At 44.8% G+C, this 18,035-nt stretch overlaps 2 protein-coding genes across 7 annotated transcripts in view; one reads left to right on the top strand and one right to left on the bottom strand.

The window, feature by feature from the left end:
- Window positions 1–11,369, top strand: part of UNC5C (unc-5 netrin receptor C) — a 242,846-nt gene extending 231,477 nt beyond the window's left edge. For both annotated transcript variants that reach the window (XM_085057973.1, XM_085057974.1), the window contains 4 exons: window positions 3,489–3,638; window positions 3,872–4,036; window positions 6,823–7,001; window positions 7,235–11,369. In XM_085057973.1, the coding sequence (XP_084914099.1) occupies window positions 3,489–3,638; window positions 3,872–4,036; window positions 6,823–7,001; window positions 7,235–7,400 (660 nt within the window). In that variant the 3' untranslated portion in view covers window positions 7,401–11,369. The remainder of the gene's footprint in view (window positions 1–3,488; window positions 3,639–3,871; window positions 4,037–6,822; window positions 7,002–7,234) is intronic.
- A 2,807-nt stretch (window positions 11,370–14,176) lies between these two features.
- The window catches only part of BMPR1B (bone morphogenetic protein receptor type 1B), a 227,242-nt gene continuing 223,383 nt past the window's right edge, over window positions 14,177–18,035 (bottom strand). For all 5 annotated transcript variants that reach the window (XM_085057976.1, XM_085057978.1, XM_085057979.1 and 2 more), the window contains one exon: window positions 14,177–17,833. In XM_085057976.1, the coding sequence (XP_084914102.1) occupies window positions 17,708–17,833 (126 nt within the window). In that variant the 3' untranslated portion in view covers window positions 14,177–17,707. The remainder of the gene's footprint in view (window positions 17,834–18,035) is intronic.

Genomic DNA, 18,035 nt, shown 5'->3' on the forward strand with positions numbered 1-18,035 from the left:
CTAGGTTTTGCTGAAGGGATACTCTTTTATATGTAAGAAAAGCAGCAAAGTGTAAGGGTTGAAGCAGGCACATGGGGACTTCAGCATGGTTTTGTCCTCTGGGAGCTTGGCCTCTGTACTGGTGTTGCCAGTCTTTTAGAAACAATTATTTTCCCTGGTCTGATTTCCCTTTTGTTTTTCCTATTTAGAAAAAAAAAAAGTGAAAAGGATCTTTCATAGCAATCAGGCTTCAAAGGTCCTGATGGTTCTTATGCCTGTGCTGCATAATACAATTTTCCATGGGTTTGACAAGGCCTGAGGTAATAATAAGTGAGTCGGAGGGGCCTTGGCCAGCCAGCTAATGCAGTCAGAGCTGAGGAATCTAATTAGGTTTTACTCAGGAGCTGTTGGTCTGTTTCTAATAGACTGTAGGGAGAGTTGTGTGCTGAAGTTAATCCAATTCAGTGCGACAGCAGAGGGGATCAGGAGAGGCACAGAGCCACACTGGGTGACCATCCTTTACCTGAGAAGCTGCAGCCAGCATTTGGGAGGGCAGCAGGTCAGTCCTTGGGATCCTGCCATCCCACTCAGTACCTACTGCCTTTTTACATCATACATTTTAATTTTCTTTCTCTTTGGCATGTCTACCCCAAGACTGGAGGGGCACCCAAGGGGTTCAAGACCCAGCTAGCTGGTGGTTTGCAGGAGGACAAGAACATGTATTTGCTGGCCACAGACTCTTATGAATGCATAAGTTGCCCTTCTTTGGAAATGTAAGGGCTGGGGAAGGAGAAGATTGAGGAAAAAGAAACCCAGTAAACCATCTGTAGACAAGTAAAGCAGGTGTAGATGGAAGGGCTGGCTATGGACCTGTGTACATAAGCAGGCACTTATGAACTGGTGTGTACCAAGCATCCCTGTGTGACAGTGCTGTGTAGACTCAAACTATGACGATTCAGAAAGAAAAAAAAGGTTGGGGTGTTTGCCACATGCTTTGCCAGCAGCTGGTGCTGCAGCAGCCCCTGCCCTGCTGGGAGGACATCCTTGGCACTGCCCTATTGCCAAAGGGAAGGCATTCACCAGGCAATTACCTTGGGCTGTGTGGGACAAGGCATGCAGACAGGGCTGGACCAGCAGATCCTGAGGTGAAAAGTATTTTGGAGAGGCAAGAAAAGTTGTAAGCAGCAGGTGAAGCACCAGCTGCAATGTCTCATTGTCTTGAGGCTGGCTGCTCTGGACAAAGCACAGCAAGGGTAGGGAAGAGCAATATTCCCACACTGCGTTGTCTGAGCTTTGGAAGAGCCTTTGTAGGGAATTGTGTGTATTTTAATAGACAACCAAATGCATTCTGTTATTATTTACAACTAGGAATGAGTGCGCCATATGCTGAATGTGTTTTTACAGCCACCAAAGGAAGACAAGTAGTTGCAGTATAAAACACAGTGCAGTGTTTATCCAGCAGACTTTTCCCTCCCATCATGCAGAGTAAGCACTCACAGCTGAGCTGCAGGCACCCACGGTACAGTGGGGAAGTGTAATGACTTGCCATCAGTAAGGGCTCAGTAATTCTGGGAGCAGCTTAGTGAGGTTCCTGGCGGCCGTGGAGCAGCGTGGGCTCAGTGCTGATCACACATGCAGCATCCTCTGCCCTGCAGGGTCCTGGGCCACCTGGATGGGAGGCTCACAAAAATGCTTTTTGGGCAAGGAGGTGTGGAGTTGTGATCTTGAGCATTGGCCTCTTTTTTTAAGGCTGATTTTTGCACTTTGAAGAGGCTGCCCAAGCTAGTCTCCCGTTAAAAAAACAAAACAAAACAAAACAAAACAAAAACCCAAAAAAAGAAAAAGAAAAAATAATAATATGATCTCTTTATTGATGTGGGGCTTTGAGGCTTTGAGACTGAGGTATGTGTCCTGTGTGTGGCAGCATGGCAGGGCTGGGCAGCCAGACACATGGAAACAGCTGCCTCCCACACTGGGGGCATGTGAAGGACTTCAGGCTGTAGCAGGATGACATCCCCCAACCTGCCTCGTGCCACGCAGTAACTCTTCAAAAACACCACCCAAAAATAGCCTGTGATCTTCTCTCTGTTATTTAATCCATATTTTCCCTTTTATTGAAGAAAGGCACAGCTTAGACTGAGCACTGCTGTTTGCTCATTCCCCATTAATGAGGAGGCCCGGGTTGTGGCTGTTCTGGTGACACAGGTGATGGAGTGATGCCTTACACAGCTCCCTCTCCTAGGAAATAGATCCTGCCTCACAGGGGTGATGAGACACAATGGGCAGGATGACCACAGCCACCTCAGCATGGGGAAAGAAATATACAGCTCAGGTTTTTGCTCAGGAGGTCCCAGAGGTGCCAGCCAGCAAGATAAGCACTGCTCTAAAAAAATGCCGTATGGCAGGAACCAGCCAGTGTGTTTGAAGGGCTGTGCAAGTCATGGCTCCAAATTAATTCTGAATTAATTAGCTAAGTGCCATGGGAGGAGGACAGGCTGCTCAGCATCCTCCAGTTAGAGCACGTGGAAGGGCTGCAGGGGCCCAGGGTGGCTAGCAAAAGTGGGATGTTGAAAGTAGGCACCCTGATCTGGTGTGGTGCAGCATCACACTGCAGGGTTTTCCCCACAGTAGTGCAGCTCCCAGAGCTGGTGCAGCACAGGCAGGAGCAGCTTCTCAGCACCTGTGCCCTGCATGACTGAGAGCTGGCATCTGCAATTAGCTCACAGTTCCACAAGTCATGTTCTGGACCTTCCAGGGAGGTAATTGGAACATAATGAAGATCTATAGTAATCAGATAATTACTATTGACTGCTCTTTAGACATCTTGATGAAGTAATTAGGTGGCACTGGAAAGAAGCTGGAACTGATTCATTGGCACAACCTTAATCTGAAGGGTTTCCTGATTTTGTTTCTTTTCCTCTAATGGCCAATAAAACAACATTGTTTTAGCTTCAGGATCTGACAGGTGCCTTTCTCATATGCTTGCTGCCTCCCTGAATGTGGTCAGGAGTAGCTTAGTTGAAATAGGGGCTCCTTTATTGGCCTGGGGCAGTATCCCAGTTTTGTGTGCCCCTGTACTCCTTGAGCATCCCCACTGTGTGTGATTGTCTTTGGCCACAAGAGAGTGGTTGGTTGGTTGGTTGACTCTTGTAATTAAATGTGGCTGAGACTGGCTGTGTTTGTTTCTAATGGAGCTCATGTAGGTGCCTTTGTGCTTGCTTCTTCCCTGTGGTCTGCAATTAGGCTGTTTGGAGGCAACATTCCACTGTGGTCTCATTAATTACAAGCTTATATTTATCTTTAGCTTTCAGCATTCAGAAAATGACTAGACTCTTGGCCTGCTAGCTTTTAATTGCATGATCAGTATTTCAGTAACCCTGAACCTATGTATTCATATGTATATTATGCAAGTTGCAGCATCTGCAGCAGACAATGTTGAGAACTCAGAAGATCAGCATGCTGTCTTGATGAAACCTGACCACGTTCTTCTTTTTATTCCAATACTGCAGGAGGTCCTCCAGCTTGAGCAGCAGATGGGTGGACAGCTTTTGGAGGAGCCCAAAGCTTTGCATTTTAAGGGAAGCACCCACAACCTCCGTCTGTCCATTCATGATATTGCCCATTCTCTCTGGAAGAGCAAACTGCTGGCTAAATACCAGGTGAGCATAACAAAACATTCACATTGGATGCTAGCAGTGAGGCTTAAAGAAATACTGTTACACACAGGTGTGTTTAAAAAACACCAGGAGCCAGGCTATAGTTCCATGGACACTTTTTTCCCTGGACCATTTGCAGTCCCATTAGCATGGAGCCTGCAGTCTCTGGTCACACAGCATCCATGCCTTGGTCCCACATCCCTCCCTGGCTATACTTCTTTGCTTTCCCCCTGCAGGAGATTCCCTTTTACCACATCTGGAGTGGATGTCAGAGGAACCTGCACTGCACCTTCACACTGGAGAGGTTCAGTCTGAATACCCAGGAGCTGGTGTGCAAACTCTGCGTGCGGCAGGTCGAAGGAGAAGGACAGATCTTCCAGCTCAACTGCTCTGTCTCAGAGGTAAATGAAGTTGTGTTCTTTTCTATCCAACTGCAGGAACATGGGAGGGATGAGGAGGTATAACCTTTCCCATTGCTACCTCTTTAGGGCTTCCCAGTTTCCTCCTGACTGCTGGTATGGGCATAAAGAATGGGTTAAGTCATTGCTTTGTATCTCCTGTTGCTTTTTTCCTTAGTTTCTCCCACCTGGAAGGAAGCATCCTTCCTTCAAGGGAGGAACGAGGGCAGCTTTGGTCTGTGTCTGTGTGGAGGAGCTCTTTGCCTACCACTCCCTAACACATCTCATGGGGTTCCCATGATCCTGTTTCCTTGGTGGTCCATGAGACCCATCGTGCCTGACAGTTCCCTGAGAGAGAGAAAAGAGACTAGGAAAATGTCAGTGCTGTGTGCTCCATGAGCCACTCCCCTCTGACCCCACATAATAGCTGCTGTGCAATAGGGAATATCAAATGGTCTCGTTGCAGTAAACTCTTCTCATGTTTTGCTACTGCTACAAACCATGACTATTGTCTTTGGCAATTTTTCTTTTGATGGCTGACATTTTCCAGAAGAAATATTACCATGAGTTTGGGAACATCTTTGCCAATGCTATGTAGCACCTGGAGAATTTTTGCTCCTTGGGGCAGTTAAGCTTGGGGTTGAGATGGAGCAACATTCAGGTGTGAAGTAGCATTGGTGGATTTTGTCCCTGGTACCCTTGGCAGTACGAGGAGCAGACTGTCAGGCAGAAATTACTGTGAGAGCAAAGACCAAAGTTACTTGTGCTGTAAGGCTCTGAGAGTGAGCACCATTACCCATAACATCTGCTTGGTTAGTGGGTGTAAAGTTACACATTCATCTGGGGACTGCACAGCATTAAGGACAGATGGTAAAACAAGCATCATAAACAATTATTGTAATAAGTGCTGCATTGAGGTAATCACTAATTTAACCTCACAGAGAATAGAGAGAGAACTGAAAGTAACTTTAATGAAATGCAAGTATACGCTATAATCATCTTCAGCTGGTTGTGTGTAATAGGGGCTGGTAATAGATTCAGAGGGAACAGGATAATATTCTTTTCTTGTGCTGTGATCCTATCCATCAAGGATGAATAGAGGGAGTGAATAACACCACTGTGATCAAGGCTGCCTCCTGCAAAATTGCCCCTTGTTGTTGACACCTTGGGATATTCCCCAACTCCAGCAAGGAACAAGAGGACCTTGGGCTGCTAAGAGCTGGAATGTAGGGTCAGCTAGGAAAAATCCTATAACTCAGAGATTTGATGATAAGTCACCTGAGAGGGTAATAACTGCAACTTGGAAACTGATGTGTGCCTCTAGAAGCATGATAAAGACATCAGACCAGGCATCAGGAAACTGCAGCTATGGTTCCTCACATTTTCTTCTGAGGTTAGGCTAGTGGTATCCAACTTGTGGTTAGGCATTGCGGGACTGTGCTGGCATCTTTCTTTATTGCTGGATTTGCCTCTCTGCCTTTGTCACCCTGCAATAAAAATACAGTAACACAGTTCCTGCATCCTCCCATTATGGGCTTTCTTTTTAGTCCCCTGCAAAGGATGTAAAATTTCTGCAGATTAAACTGTCTTATCCTGGCTTTATACAGTGTCTACCACTGGGACTTCAAAAACACAAATGCAGTGAGTGCCAAAACATGCTCGTTTGCAAAGCAGGAGGAAAATCGTGATAAAAGTCTCCCAGGATTAATTTTTGAAGCCCTCTTTAATCTTGTGCTGTTGATACTTACACAAAAGACCCACAGGGCAATGCCAGAGATACCTAGGTCCCTTCTGCAGCAGTCCTGAAGCCCCTGGGGCTGCAGGCCACCTTGAGAGCCAGGGCAGCACTTGTGTCTTTTGGCCCAGAATATAAAGAAAAGGTTATCTGTCTGTGATGCCACTGTCACCACCCTACTGCTGCTTCCAACCTCCCATGCAGCTGAGCCTGCAGGCAGCACCAATGTCAGGCACATCATGTTCCTGGCTCCTGGGCAGTGCCTGCTGCCAGGCTGTTGGGCACAGTGGGGTTGGGGCAGACAGTCTGTGATGCAAGGCTTTGGCACCCAAGAACAGATGCCACATTCAACATGCTAATTGAGGACATTACAGTGTGGCATAAAACTTCCTTGGTTTGAAATGTCATTGATTGCCTAAAATGCCATGTGTTAAAAAAAAGAAAAAAATGCAAAAAAATTTCATATTTATACAGTGGAAGATAATTAATTGATAAAATAGTGGAAGTAAAAGATTTAATTCTGTGCATTGCTCTGGCTCTCCCCTCTCCATCTCTGAAAACGTTTTTGGGGAGTAAACCAGAGATTAAAACAGGACTGTGAGCATCTCCAGCAAACTCCTTGCAGTGCTAGGGACAGCAGCTTAAGCTAAGAGCTGCCTGGTTTTAAGGCAGTTTCAGGTATTGCAGTTCCTTCCCAACAGCCAGTTTGACACAAAGCAACAAGACAGTTCACAGAGGAGAAAACAAATCAGCATTTAATGACAAGTCTTTAGCACAGGTGTTTCTGGCTGCCTGGGGCTGTGACCTTTTTGTCCAGCTACAGTAATATTCACCCTCAAAAAAAGAGGAGAAAAAAAAATCTTTTATCTACCTGAAGTGGATTATAAATATTTCTTTTTCTCAGTTTTCCAGCTGACTAACATAAACACTAGATTAGCTGAGGGCTGCAAGTAAAAGCACTGAGTCTCAGAGGGTGTAGTTCTACAATTGTCTCTGCACTCAGTAACAAAACTGATGAGTTTTTTATGCTTTTTTTCTGTCTTTCCAATCTCAGGAGCCTACTGGCATCGATTACCCTCCCATGGACTCAGCAGGCACCATCACCACCATCGTAGGGCCCAGTGCTTTCAGCATCCCCCTTCCCATCAGGCAGAAGCTGTGCAGCAGCCTGGATGCTCCCCAGACCAGAGGCCACGACTGGAGGATGCTGGCCCACAAGCTGAAACTGGACAGGTGAGCAGGGTTGCCTGGGTGTGGTCGGGCAGGGAAGCTCCTAGGGAGGGAGGTAAGTGCAGAAACATCCTGGTGAAAATCCCACTGGAAGCAGATGGTCAGGCTGGTCAGGCTGGCTGCACAGGGGATGAAGCACCTTGACAGCACCAGCAACAGGGGTGGGTTGAAATCGAATGAATTCACGTAGTTTTCATGCAGCTCAAAAAAATTAGTTTCCTTTTGGCTCATTGCAGGTACTTAAATTATTTTGCTACGAAATCAAGTCCCACCGGGGTGATCCTGGATCTCTGGGAAGCCCAGAATTTCCCTGATGGCAACCTGAGCATGCTGGCAGCAGTCCTTGAAGAAATGGGAAGACACGAAACAGTTGTTTCTTTGGCAGCAGAAGGAAATTACTAATGCAGCCTTGGCATGACCAGGGAGGACAGATGCAGGGAGTGGTAATGCCCTGCTATTGCAAATGAGAATTGAAATGAACACCCAGACCAATGAGTTACACAAGAGACATTTCAGAGAAGAAAGCAAGCAAACAAACAAAAAAAACCCAGCCCTGACCTTCACACGTGCTCTCCTTGTACATTACCACAGGATCAGAAAGAGATCATGCAAAGTTATACCTTGAAAATATAAATCAACCTAATGTTCCTCTCGGCTTGGCTGTACACTGCTTGGTACAGGTTTTTACAGTTTCCTAGGAAACGCTTTTTATTGCTATCCAGATATATGGATAAACTTTCTTAACAATCCCAATTTCTATGGATGTTGTTTACATCAGATTCTGGACAGGGGTAAGGAGACTGTCCATGGCTCTTTATATTTTTTGTTTAAAGCCATTCTAGACAAGGCTATGGACAGTTGGTTGTGGCTCTTTCAGCTTATTGGTTTCTGGTGAAGTCAGATTTTGGCTACAATTCTGCACGTTGGTTGTCTCGCAATGATCCTCCTGTCATTGTTCTGTTTCCTAGACCTACTTGTAAAAAAGAAACAAACCAAGAAAATCAGGGTGTGCATCTGGAAAGCAGGTACTCTGGCTGATAAGCAGGAACACACAAAACGTTCCCTTCCTTCCCCAAGACAGTCCCCATGAGCCTGTGTGGAGAATAGCTCTGAGACAGTGGGGAATGAAGGATCTGAGTGAATTTTCAATTTACACCCTTTCTACCCCTTTGCAATGTGAGGGGCCAGATATGCAATTTAGAGTGGTTGGAGGGGAGGGGGAGAAACCCAGAAAAAATATAAGAGAGAAGTTGCTATGATAGTTATTTACTGATTAGTATCTAGTGCGAGGATTATAATGACTATTATTATTGCCATTATTACTTTTTTTCTAATTTTGTCAGCAGCAGAATGAATAATTTTTGATTTTATGGAACCTGTTGGCCCCTCCCTGAAGGTCTTTTAGGACGTGTCCCTCTCTATGCTGTCTGTCCTTCCCTTTGCCATCATACTCCTCCTCCAAAGTCCTCTTCCAGCCCACACAGGCTGCTCACCTCGTGTTGGCATTGCTGTGCTTTGTGTCCAGTGCCAAGGCAGCATGAACTGGTGACATTCCACTGATGTTTGCCCACCAAGTGTCTGACCCTGGCATGTTCTGCACCACCCTGGTGCCTCCAGGTTGCACCAAGACATCACTTGTTCAATTCTGTGTGAGATCTCAGATATTCCCATGTTTTGCTGCAGCCAGGGAAGCCTGTGTTTTGTGGGGCAGTAGTTTTACTGCCTGACTTGGCTGTCCTCTACATCTGCCACAGAAAGGCTTTCTTCCCCAACCCATCCACTCCAGGTTAGCAGCCAGGCCCTGTTACTGCTGTTGTGCCCACATGCATACCCCTGCCCACGTGTGCATTACCATTCCATATGCTTGCTGAGACTGGAGTTAGCTTGTTCTCTTTTGTGGATTTGGTTTTGCATTCCCCAAGGCTTTCCAGACTGCACCTTTGAAAGTAACTTTTGAAAATGTCATTGGTCAAAATGAAAAGAAAATTTCATCTGACCTTTTTTTCCATTTGACATTTCCATAGGCTTGGCACTTTTTCCTTATAATTTCTCTAGCTCCCTGACCAGTGAGTAAGGTTTGATTGACTACCAGGCAGTGAGCACAAAAAGTTCCCTTCCTTGTAAGAAGTAACAAGGAAGCTTGCAAACCAGCATTTCAGTCAAACTGGAGAGCAGAGGACATGCATTTGTAACTTTCAGCCTCTGTGTGTGTGTTTTTCTTGTGTAAGCCCCACCTTCTCTTAAAGTGGAAATGCCCTGGGCAGCCTTTCAACAAGCAACCATCTTCTTTTCCACTTGGGGCATCAGATGCAGCCCACTGCTCTGCTAATGGCAATTTGCTTTCAACTTCAGGAGGCTTGGACTGGGGCTTCCAGCTCTGCTCTTTCCCCACACCCTTTACTCACCTTAGAGTGCTGAAATGACCCTTAAAGATAGGTCTCACCTTTTTTCCCCTCCTGTGCCATCTTCAGGTGTAACCAGTTGTATTTAGTTTGTGCTTCTTCACCTCTCCCATGTGTCCCTCCTGCTTGACTCCCCTTCCAAGGCAGGTGCAGGAGTTTAGCTGTCCTTCAGCCCTTTGGGCTCAGTGTGCTGGCTGCTCCCCAGGCTCGCTGGTGCTCCCCACATCCCAGCTTTTTCAGGGTGGGCAGCATGTGCTCTCTTCTCACCAGGATCAGGCCACAAGGTGTCTCATAGTTATCTGCACTGCTATGAGTTGATGCTCCTGTGGCCAGCTCCCTGACCTGCCTTCTGATGCCTTCTGCAAGAGAAATGACTTGCAGATGGACAACTTTCTCATAGGGTTCTGGGGCATTTTCCTTTAGTGGCATCTCAGCACAGGGGATTAATTGCGAGGGAAAATGCACGCTCTGATTAAGGGGAGCATCCACAGAGGTGGCTGGAGGTCAAGAATGTAACCCTTTATCACTGAGCATGACTAGGGCAGCAGCATGACTGTCACTGGGTGCTGAAGCTGCTCTTCTTCCACCCCAGCTGCTCAGAAAGCACCTGCAACCCCCTGGTGCAATCCCAGGCTGGATGGTTTCTCCAGCACTGGCTCCACAGGCCTTTGCAGGATCCCAGCACAGCCCTTTTGGCTGCCTGTACCCTAGCAGGGCAGGGAGAAGCAGGGGAAGGTTCCTCCAGAGAGCCACAGCTCATACCAGCAGCTCTGCAGTCCTCCTTTGCCACTGCTGCTAACAGCAGCCCCCACCTCACCTCACTTTCCCCTGCATTAATTTTGTTCAGTTTTTCCTTTCTTTCTGGGGAGAATGGCAGTGGCAGGACACACCCTGAGGGAGAGGGCTCTGGCTGGTGGTATTCACCACTCAGCATCCCCATCGTGCTGCCCCAAGGAGAGAGGGTGGGAAGCAAGGGCAGCCAGATGGGCTCAGGATGTTATTTTTGGAGGGAGGAAAGGCAGCAGCAGTGCCTCCGCCTGGATTGCATGGACACAGTGCCATCTCGTGGGGCTGAGCCTTGGCTCCACCGTGTCGCTGCCACCACGGCAATGTCACATGGAGCAGGGAAAAGGCTTCCTGCGGGGTGGCTCTGACAAAGACTTTTGGCAGGCAGAACTGACTCTTAAAAGTTGTTGTAACATTTTATGTCAGGTAAGCACATCTGCTTTGAGACAAAAAAAAAAAAAAGGCAGCAGGCTTCTTATCCTTCAGTTATTACTATTTTTTAAAATGCTTTTCCTTTTAGTTGTTCACCTTTGGCTCTGTATTGGAGCAGTTTTGCTGCTCTTCACACCATCTCTTCATTACATGTTGATCGCTAGCACTATAAATAGTATATATATTATATAAATATATATATAATATCTACTGACTTCAAGGAAAACCTTTAATTTCTGAGTAAGAAACATTTATTGGCGGCAGTCCTTTTCACCTTATTTTTTTTCTTCAGTTCTTCTTGTGTTGTGTTCTTGTAAAGGTGACTGTCAGTGTATAGGGTAAGTTTGGGGTTTGGTTGGGTTTTTTTTTTTTTTCAAAATTTATGATCATAACTGATCCACTGTGTCTTGCTCAACAGTGCAAGGCCTAAGTGCTGTTTTAGTGGATCTTGAAAATGTTGCAGCAGTGAAGGTCTCTCCAGTCAAGATTTGCTTTAATGGGAGACCAAGGCTTTTTTCCGTCTTGCTGGCAGAAATGCAGTCACTCTGAGACATGTTGGAGTCTGCAATACCCACAGAGCAAAACATGTCTGTTCCCTGGGTTTCTTGCTATTTCTGTTGCTTACATATAGAATAAATGTATTTACATGCTGTAAGCCTGTCATTGTGGACAGTGTCCTAATGTCTTGTATTGCTACCTACAGTAGTTTATTTTTGATTCTCCTTTTCTTCTTTTGGGGGCAGGGGGCATGGGGAAGGGAGGGGTGGGGGGAGCCTTAGACCATTGTATGCTCTACCAAGTAGTTACCACAGCTCTGAGGTTAATTTTATTCACAGTGATATTGTTGAGGTTGGCTTGGTTGGCTTGGTTGGTTCTTTGTTTTTTTTTAAATCTTGTGTCCAGGGCACTTTGTAAACAATCTTACTGAGTGTTCAGAAGTCTTTTCAGGTATTACCCTGCCTCATCTGGCCATGAAGTAACTCACTGTTTGCAGGCTGGCTTGCTTGGTATCAGGTGGTGCAAAGACATGAGTGGTTTGTGAATTAAAACCAAACCTTTGGCCCTTCTCTGACAAGGACTCCAGTGAGTTACTGACTTTGGGGTCACCACTGCAATCCATTCCTAGCTTGTGTGTGAAGCCTTGAGTTCCTAAAACAAGCTGCACTGCAGATTTTTAAATGCTGGAGCTTGTATCTCAGACATCCTTTGAAGTGAGACTTTAACAGAAAAGCGAAGGGAGTGTGAGTGTGAACATACAGACAAAGAGGAGAAAACAAAGGACACTACTGCTGGAGGCTTTTAGCTCTCATGTTAGGTATTGGCACCCTCTTATTTTACCAACTTTTGCATGGGAAGGTGAAGGTCAAAATTCAGTGCTGTATCACCACTACAAGGTCAAATAGGCAGTATGTCAAAAGCCAGCAGAGTAAAAACTGGCAAGTAACTGGAAAAGGAAATGAGCCCTCAAATTTGGTAGGTGAGGCTCCTTGCTTGAATAGGAGCATTTAGTTTATTTACTTACTTGTCCTTTAAACTTGACACCTGCTCCCTGAAAACTGAAAATCCCTTTATCTGAAAGTCCTTTGATAAACTCTGCCTGTACAAAAAAGCAACAATAGTCCAGAGTTCCCACAAACCTCTATCCCAAATAGGTATTTCACATTCTCTGTGGTGCTGGTTAAATGTGTTTAGCAGTGGTTCAGCCTCCTCGACTGCTTACAAAGATATGAATTGCTATGTGTGCTGCACCCTGCCTGTTCTCCCAAAGCATCCCTTGTCATGGCATGTGAGCTTTGGGATGCCTGTGAGGAAGCAGGATGTAATCAAGCAGGGCCCTCCCAAGCAGTGATGGGACAAGAGCCCTGAGATGAGAAAAGCTTGCAGAGGCCCCAGAGCTTCTTAGGCTGCTGCCAGCTGGCTCTGGCTACCACTTGCCAGTAAATTGGGAGCTTGCACAGTACAAAAAAAGACAAAATCGGTCTGGAAAGTAAATAAAATTAGGAAGGAGAGGCAAAACATGCTTCTCCCCATAGATCTTTCAAGGTACCTTGCAAAAACACCCGAGCCGAGAGCCAATGACCTACTTTGAAGCAGGGTGTGTGACACAGCTGAGACAGAGAAGTTGTGGCATTACTGTTTTCACACATCTATGTGGTAGACTCTCTCAGACATGTTCTGTTATTGTTGGGGAAAAAAAAATCTATAGGATTTGAAACATCCTATAGGAAATGAAACATCTGTGTGACCCAGGTGTATCACGTTTCTCCCTTCTCTTCCCATGTCACAGCTCTATTGGGGTTTGTGGGATTTGTTTTCTTTGCTATTCAGATCTGGAGAACTCTTTTGGTTTTGATTTCCCTATTGCTGTATCTTCTATGCAATTCCTTTTCTAAAGACTGACTTACTACAGGAGAAGTGCTAGCCATTGCATTATTTGTATTGCTGTACAGTGGAGGTGTGGTTTACTAGTTCTGAGTGTGCCTCTTACCCCCCTCCCTTTTTCTCCTTCCCTCTGTTTGTAAATGCCTGCATTTATTCTGTCAGCCTGACATGTACAAAGTGTAAGAAAGAATTTTTAAACAGGTAATAAATTATATTTATAAGCAACTGGAAAAAAAAAAACACACCACTACCTTGTGTTCAATTGTTTAGTTCCTGGAAGCTTGGAAGTGGAGTCTTTTATTTAGTTTCTTTTTAAAAAAAGAAAAAAAATCTCCTCAAAAGAAATGTTTCTGCACAGGAAGAACTGTGGGATTCAGTGGCATGCCAGGGGCAATGTGCAGCAAGCACAGGGTTTTGTCACCTGGATGTGCCCAGCTCCAGGGGCTGTAGAAATGCTGCTGGAAAATAACTGCAATGCCACTGAGCACACACGGTCTGGGCAAGGCAGGGGCTGTGCAGCTCAAGGGAAAATTGCTATTTACACACTTCTCTGAAAATAACCAGCAAGGCAATTAAATGTTAGGAAACTGAGCTGAATCTGCAACACAGCACTGCAGAATGAGAAGAGTGCTCCAGCTTTAAGTACGAACTCACAGATGTAGAGGTACATAGTCTCTCAGCATTAAGCAATGCCAGGTTTGAGCTGATGCTGTGTATTTAGGCTGAAACTTTTTCACCTGATGGATGATGGTGTTGGGAATTCTAGCTTTGGTCTGTGCACAGATGACTCCTGTGGCTCTTGTGCTATTAAAAACAGTAGTCAAAAATATTCATAAATGTGTGGCAGAAAGAAAGGGGGGGATCTCAAAAAATATTATGCTAATGCCACGTTTCTATAGATTTACATAATCAGCCACAAAATGCAAGCAACTGCTCTATTAGTGATAACACTATTTTAATTACTATTTTTCTCTTCACTGAGTTGTGAAAGGAGTGATGCTTTTTTATGCCAGTGGAAACATACACAACATATTGCTGTTTACTTGTTTGCTCAGAGGAAAAAATCTTATAAAAATAAAATAAATAAAATGAGGCGTGGTCAAAATAATCTAGCCAGGGAAACGAAATGCAAAGATGGTGCTTTTTAAGCACATGAAAAGGAAATAGCAATCTCTGTCATGGGGAGATGGAAACCATTTTATTGGGGGGGAATGTTAAAACAACCATATACAATTTGAACAAATACAACATAACACAGTTTGTTCCCCAGGTTTTCTAATTACAGTATTTACAGGTTTAATAAGGCACTGGTTCTCAAAAAAGAACACAAATTAGTTTCTTAGTCTCTACATTGACAACCTTTTCTTTAATAGAAATAACTTTGTGCTAGAGAAAGGATAGCAGTTGTTAGATGGCATCTCCTTTTTTTTCTTCTCCCACTAACCTATGCCATCACACCAGTAAGAAACTAAACTACACTTCTTGAATGATTTACATTTGGAAAGTGGATTTCTAGACCCATGGGCACTGAAGCCATGAAGTTCTTTACCACTGACTTCCAAGCCCTCATCAATATGCCCCTTGAGAATACCAAAATATGGAAGTGCCATTAAAAGGCCACACCTGGCAAAATAAACATACCAACCTGTAGCCACTGCAGGTGCTGGAACCTTAGTAATGACACGCTGAGTGTTACAGAAAGTCACCCGTGCAGGCAGCAACTCCAATGTCACAGTGCTGGAACAAAAGACCTCCACACTTGCCCTAGGCTGTTTTTTGGCCTTAGGAATAGCCCTTCACAATAGCATCCATTACAGAGGTTAGGAGATTTCAGGGCAAAATCTGCTCTTGGGAGAAAATAGGCAGGCACTAGTTACACAACCGCAGACTGTTTGCTTTCTCAGTGTGTGTCTCCTCATATATATATATATATTTCTCTATTTTCCTATACAGCACCGTTGCAGTGATTTGTCATTTATGCATTTTCATAAATAAATATTATGTTTTATTTAGTGCTTTGTCATCCATAATAGTTTACTCTTAATCCACATACTGGAGCTATTCCAGACTTGCAACTGAATATATATATATTTATATATATATATATATAAAAAACACATAAACTTGAACATTTAACATACACACTTTATGTACTCTATCAACCAGTATCTTAGATCCTTTTCTTTCGGACCAAAAAAAGGTAAGATTTGGTCAGGAAAACAGTGACTGCCCGGGGCATTCATTGCATGCCTTGTGTCTGCCAGGAAAACACCCTCCAGAACATTTCTGGGTAAAAAAACAAACAAACAAAAAAAAAAAAAACCTCTATTTGAGGAAGGCAGAGGTGAAACACACCTGAACAGGCAGGAAAGATGCATTCCTGCTGTGCAACCTGGGAGCTGCAGGTCCCATCCAATCCTTTGGAGCTGACAGACCTTGGTTCCACAGGGTGCACTGGCTTTAGGAAAGGAAATGAGACCAGAAAGCCAGGGTAAAGAGAGGCTGGGCTATCCTCATTTTGGCCCACAAATCTCAAAGCCAAGGCAGCCAAGGAGAGGAGCAAACTCTGCTCTCAGCCTCACAAATGCTTTTTAAGGATGGGGAAACCAGCATTGCCCCTCCTGAGGTCAGGATTTGGTGTACTATCAACTCTCAGAGATTTTCTTTTTGTATTGCTTGGTAAATTTGGGTACAGGCAGGGAAACTGCACTGCAGAAAAAAAGCAGTCTAATTAACAAAAAAACTTCTGATTAGGCTTTTTAACACCCATTGCCATGGAAGTCTTGCTGGTTCTCCTGAACCTGCGCATTTTTCTCTGTTAGCTTGAAACTGTAAAATGGTAATTTTTCCAGCTAGAAATACCTTCAGGGAGCTGTTAAGCTAAACCCCAATTATATACCTACCTACCACAAATAAATCAGTTTTGTCCAAAAAGGGGAAAAAAAAAAGAAGCATTACAGAAGTGCTGAGGCTAAATCCTGCATGGCAATTATTTCAGTTCTGAAATAGGCTTAGCATAATCAAAGCAGCATTTGTAAGGACTTATTCAATATTAAGCTGAACACCATCTAGTAAAACAATAAAGGCAGGCAGGAAAATTTTTAAAAATAAATGAAGGGTAAAAAAGGGTAAACCAGTAACTCCCATGCAGCTCAGCTTTGGTAATCTGACGAAGAACAGAACCTTTCCAAAGAAAACACTTCCCAGGGTATATTTCACCTCTCATTTCCCCTTCTGTAGCACTAACATTGCTACAACTGCTGCAGCCCCAGGAAGGAGGAATGGGGAAAGACAGTAAATACATTTCCCATTGCTGGTGTCCCCTGACAGCTCCTCTTGCTGGGAACCTCAATGCTGCACAGCCCCAGCCAGCAGCTGAGCCTTCACTACTGCATGGTGGCTGCTGGAAGGCCACCCAAAATAGTGGTGCAGATAAAGCTTGAGCCAAAGGGTTTGGTTTGGGGTGTCTGTCTCCCCCTACAGCAGGAGAAGTGCTGGAGGCAGGTCCTGGCCACTGCTGGCCATGCTTCCCAGCTCTCACCACCCACCTAATGTGTCCCATGCTCCTGCCCTGTCACTTCCTACTACAGCCACAAGGCACCAGCTCTCCTCACACTCAAGGAAAAATGATTGCCACCGAAGAAATGGGCATTTTTGAGGTTTTTCACTTTCCCTTAAAAAAAGGGAACACAGTTTTTTTCTCTGCTGTGGTTGTAAATTGACCCCTCACTTTTACACAAATGAAAGAGTAAGTAAATAATTCCTTCTCACGAGGAATTTCCTCTTACCCAGTGGTTGTTTGTGGGTCCTAGCAGTTTGAAATTACCCAGCAGATTCAAACATGTACTTCATTTCCACTCACACACAAAAGACTTTATTTTGCAGTGGGGAAAATGAAAGGAAAAAAAAAGCCAAGAGAAAGAGCACTTGTTTATCACTGTGGTACTATCCCCATCAGATTTCCTGGAAACATGAAGAGCTTCTTTAAACAAGTCACACCAAACCATAGTCATACAGCTCCCAGCTACCTTAAAGGAAGCATGGCCTTCCCTGGGACAGGCCACCCACAGGAATCAGGACACCACACCAAAAGGGATGGATGGGATTGGGCTCTGTGAGAATCACTTGCACATGCAGGGTTTGGAAAGTTATCTCCACAAACAGGTGGCTTTTAAGGCAGTCTCCATTACAGCTCCTCTAAGCTACACAGACCCACTCACCTTTTTTTTTTTTAGATGCTGGAGTGCAATAGTCTTTTTGGAAATGAAAAAGTTGTTTTGCTTTCATTTTCAGCAGTTTCCTCCAAGTTTTTTTTAATGTAACAATATACATCTTTTTTACTTCTAACCCAAAAGTTTTATTTTCATAAAATTTAAAGCAGTATCTTTTTAAACAATCAAAATAATAATAATAACAATAATAATAATAAAATAATAAGTGGCTTTCACGGAAAGCAACATGCATAATCTTAAACCAGTTACTAAAACTGTATTTCCCCATGTAAACAAGGGCAGACAAGCCTCTTCGATCTTGTGTGTCAAAATTCAGGTGATTTTTGCAGTGGATAGTCTCCTCAAAAACTCACAGCTGCTCTTAAGCATGACTCCATTCAAGGTACTTAGCAAAGACTTCTGATACATCCTCAGGACTTCTGCCTGCACGAGAAGGTCCATTTCCAGGGGCCAACACCAGAGCTGCCTCTGGCAGTCAGAGTTTGATGTCCTGGGACTCTGACATTTTGGCAAGTGTTTTCTTGACGCGCAGGGCGGTGAGGCGGGAGGCAGGGTTGTGAGCCCAGCACTCCATCATCAGCTTCCCCATCTGCCGTAGGCACTGCGGAGAGAAGGGGAGAGAAAGTCCCGCCGGGGTCAGTGGAAGAGGACACTGCAGCTGCTGGCAATGCTGAAAAACTGAAGGGTAAGGTCTCCTCTAAGGGCAGTGCAGACCCTGACAGGCATTGCACATGACCACCACCAGCGCTGCCCAGGACAGCCAAACATGTTTCAGATCAGTGTAGAGGTTTGTAAATGTGTTT

Source organism: Lichenostomus cassidix, chromosome 4 (genome assembly GCF_008360975.1).
Source record: "Lichenostomus cassidix isolate B80296 chromosome 4, HeHo_3.0, whole genome shotgun sequence".
NCBI classification, from domain to species: domain Eukaryota; kingdom Metazoa; phylum Chordata; class Aves; order Passeriformes; family Meliphagidae; genus Lichenostomus; species Lichenostomus cassidix.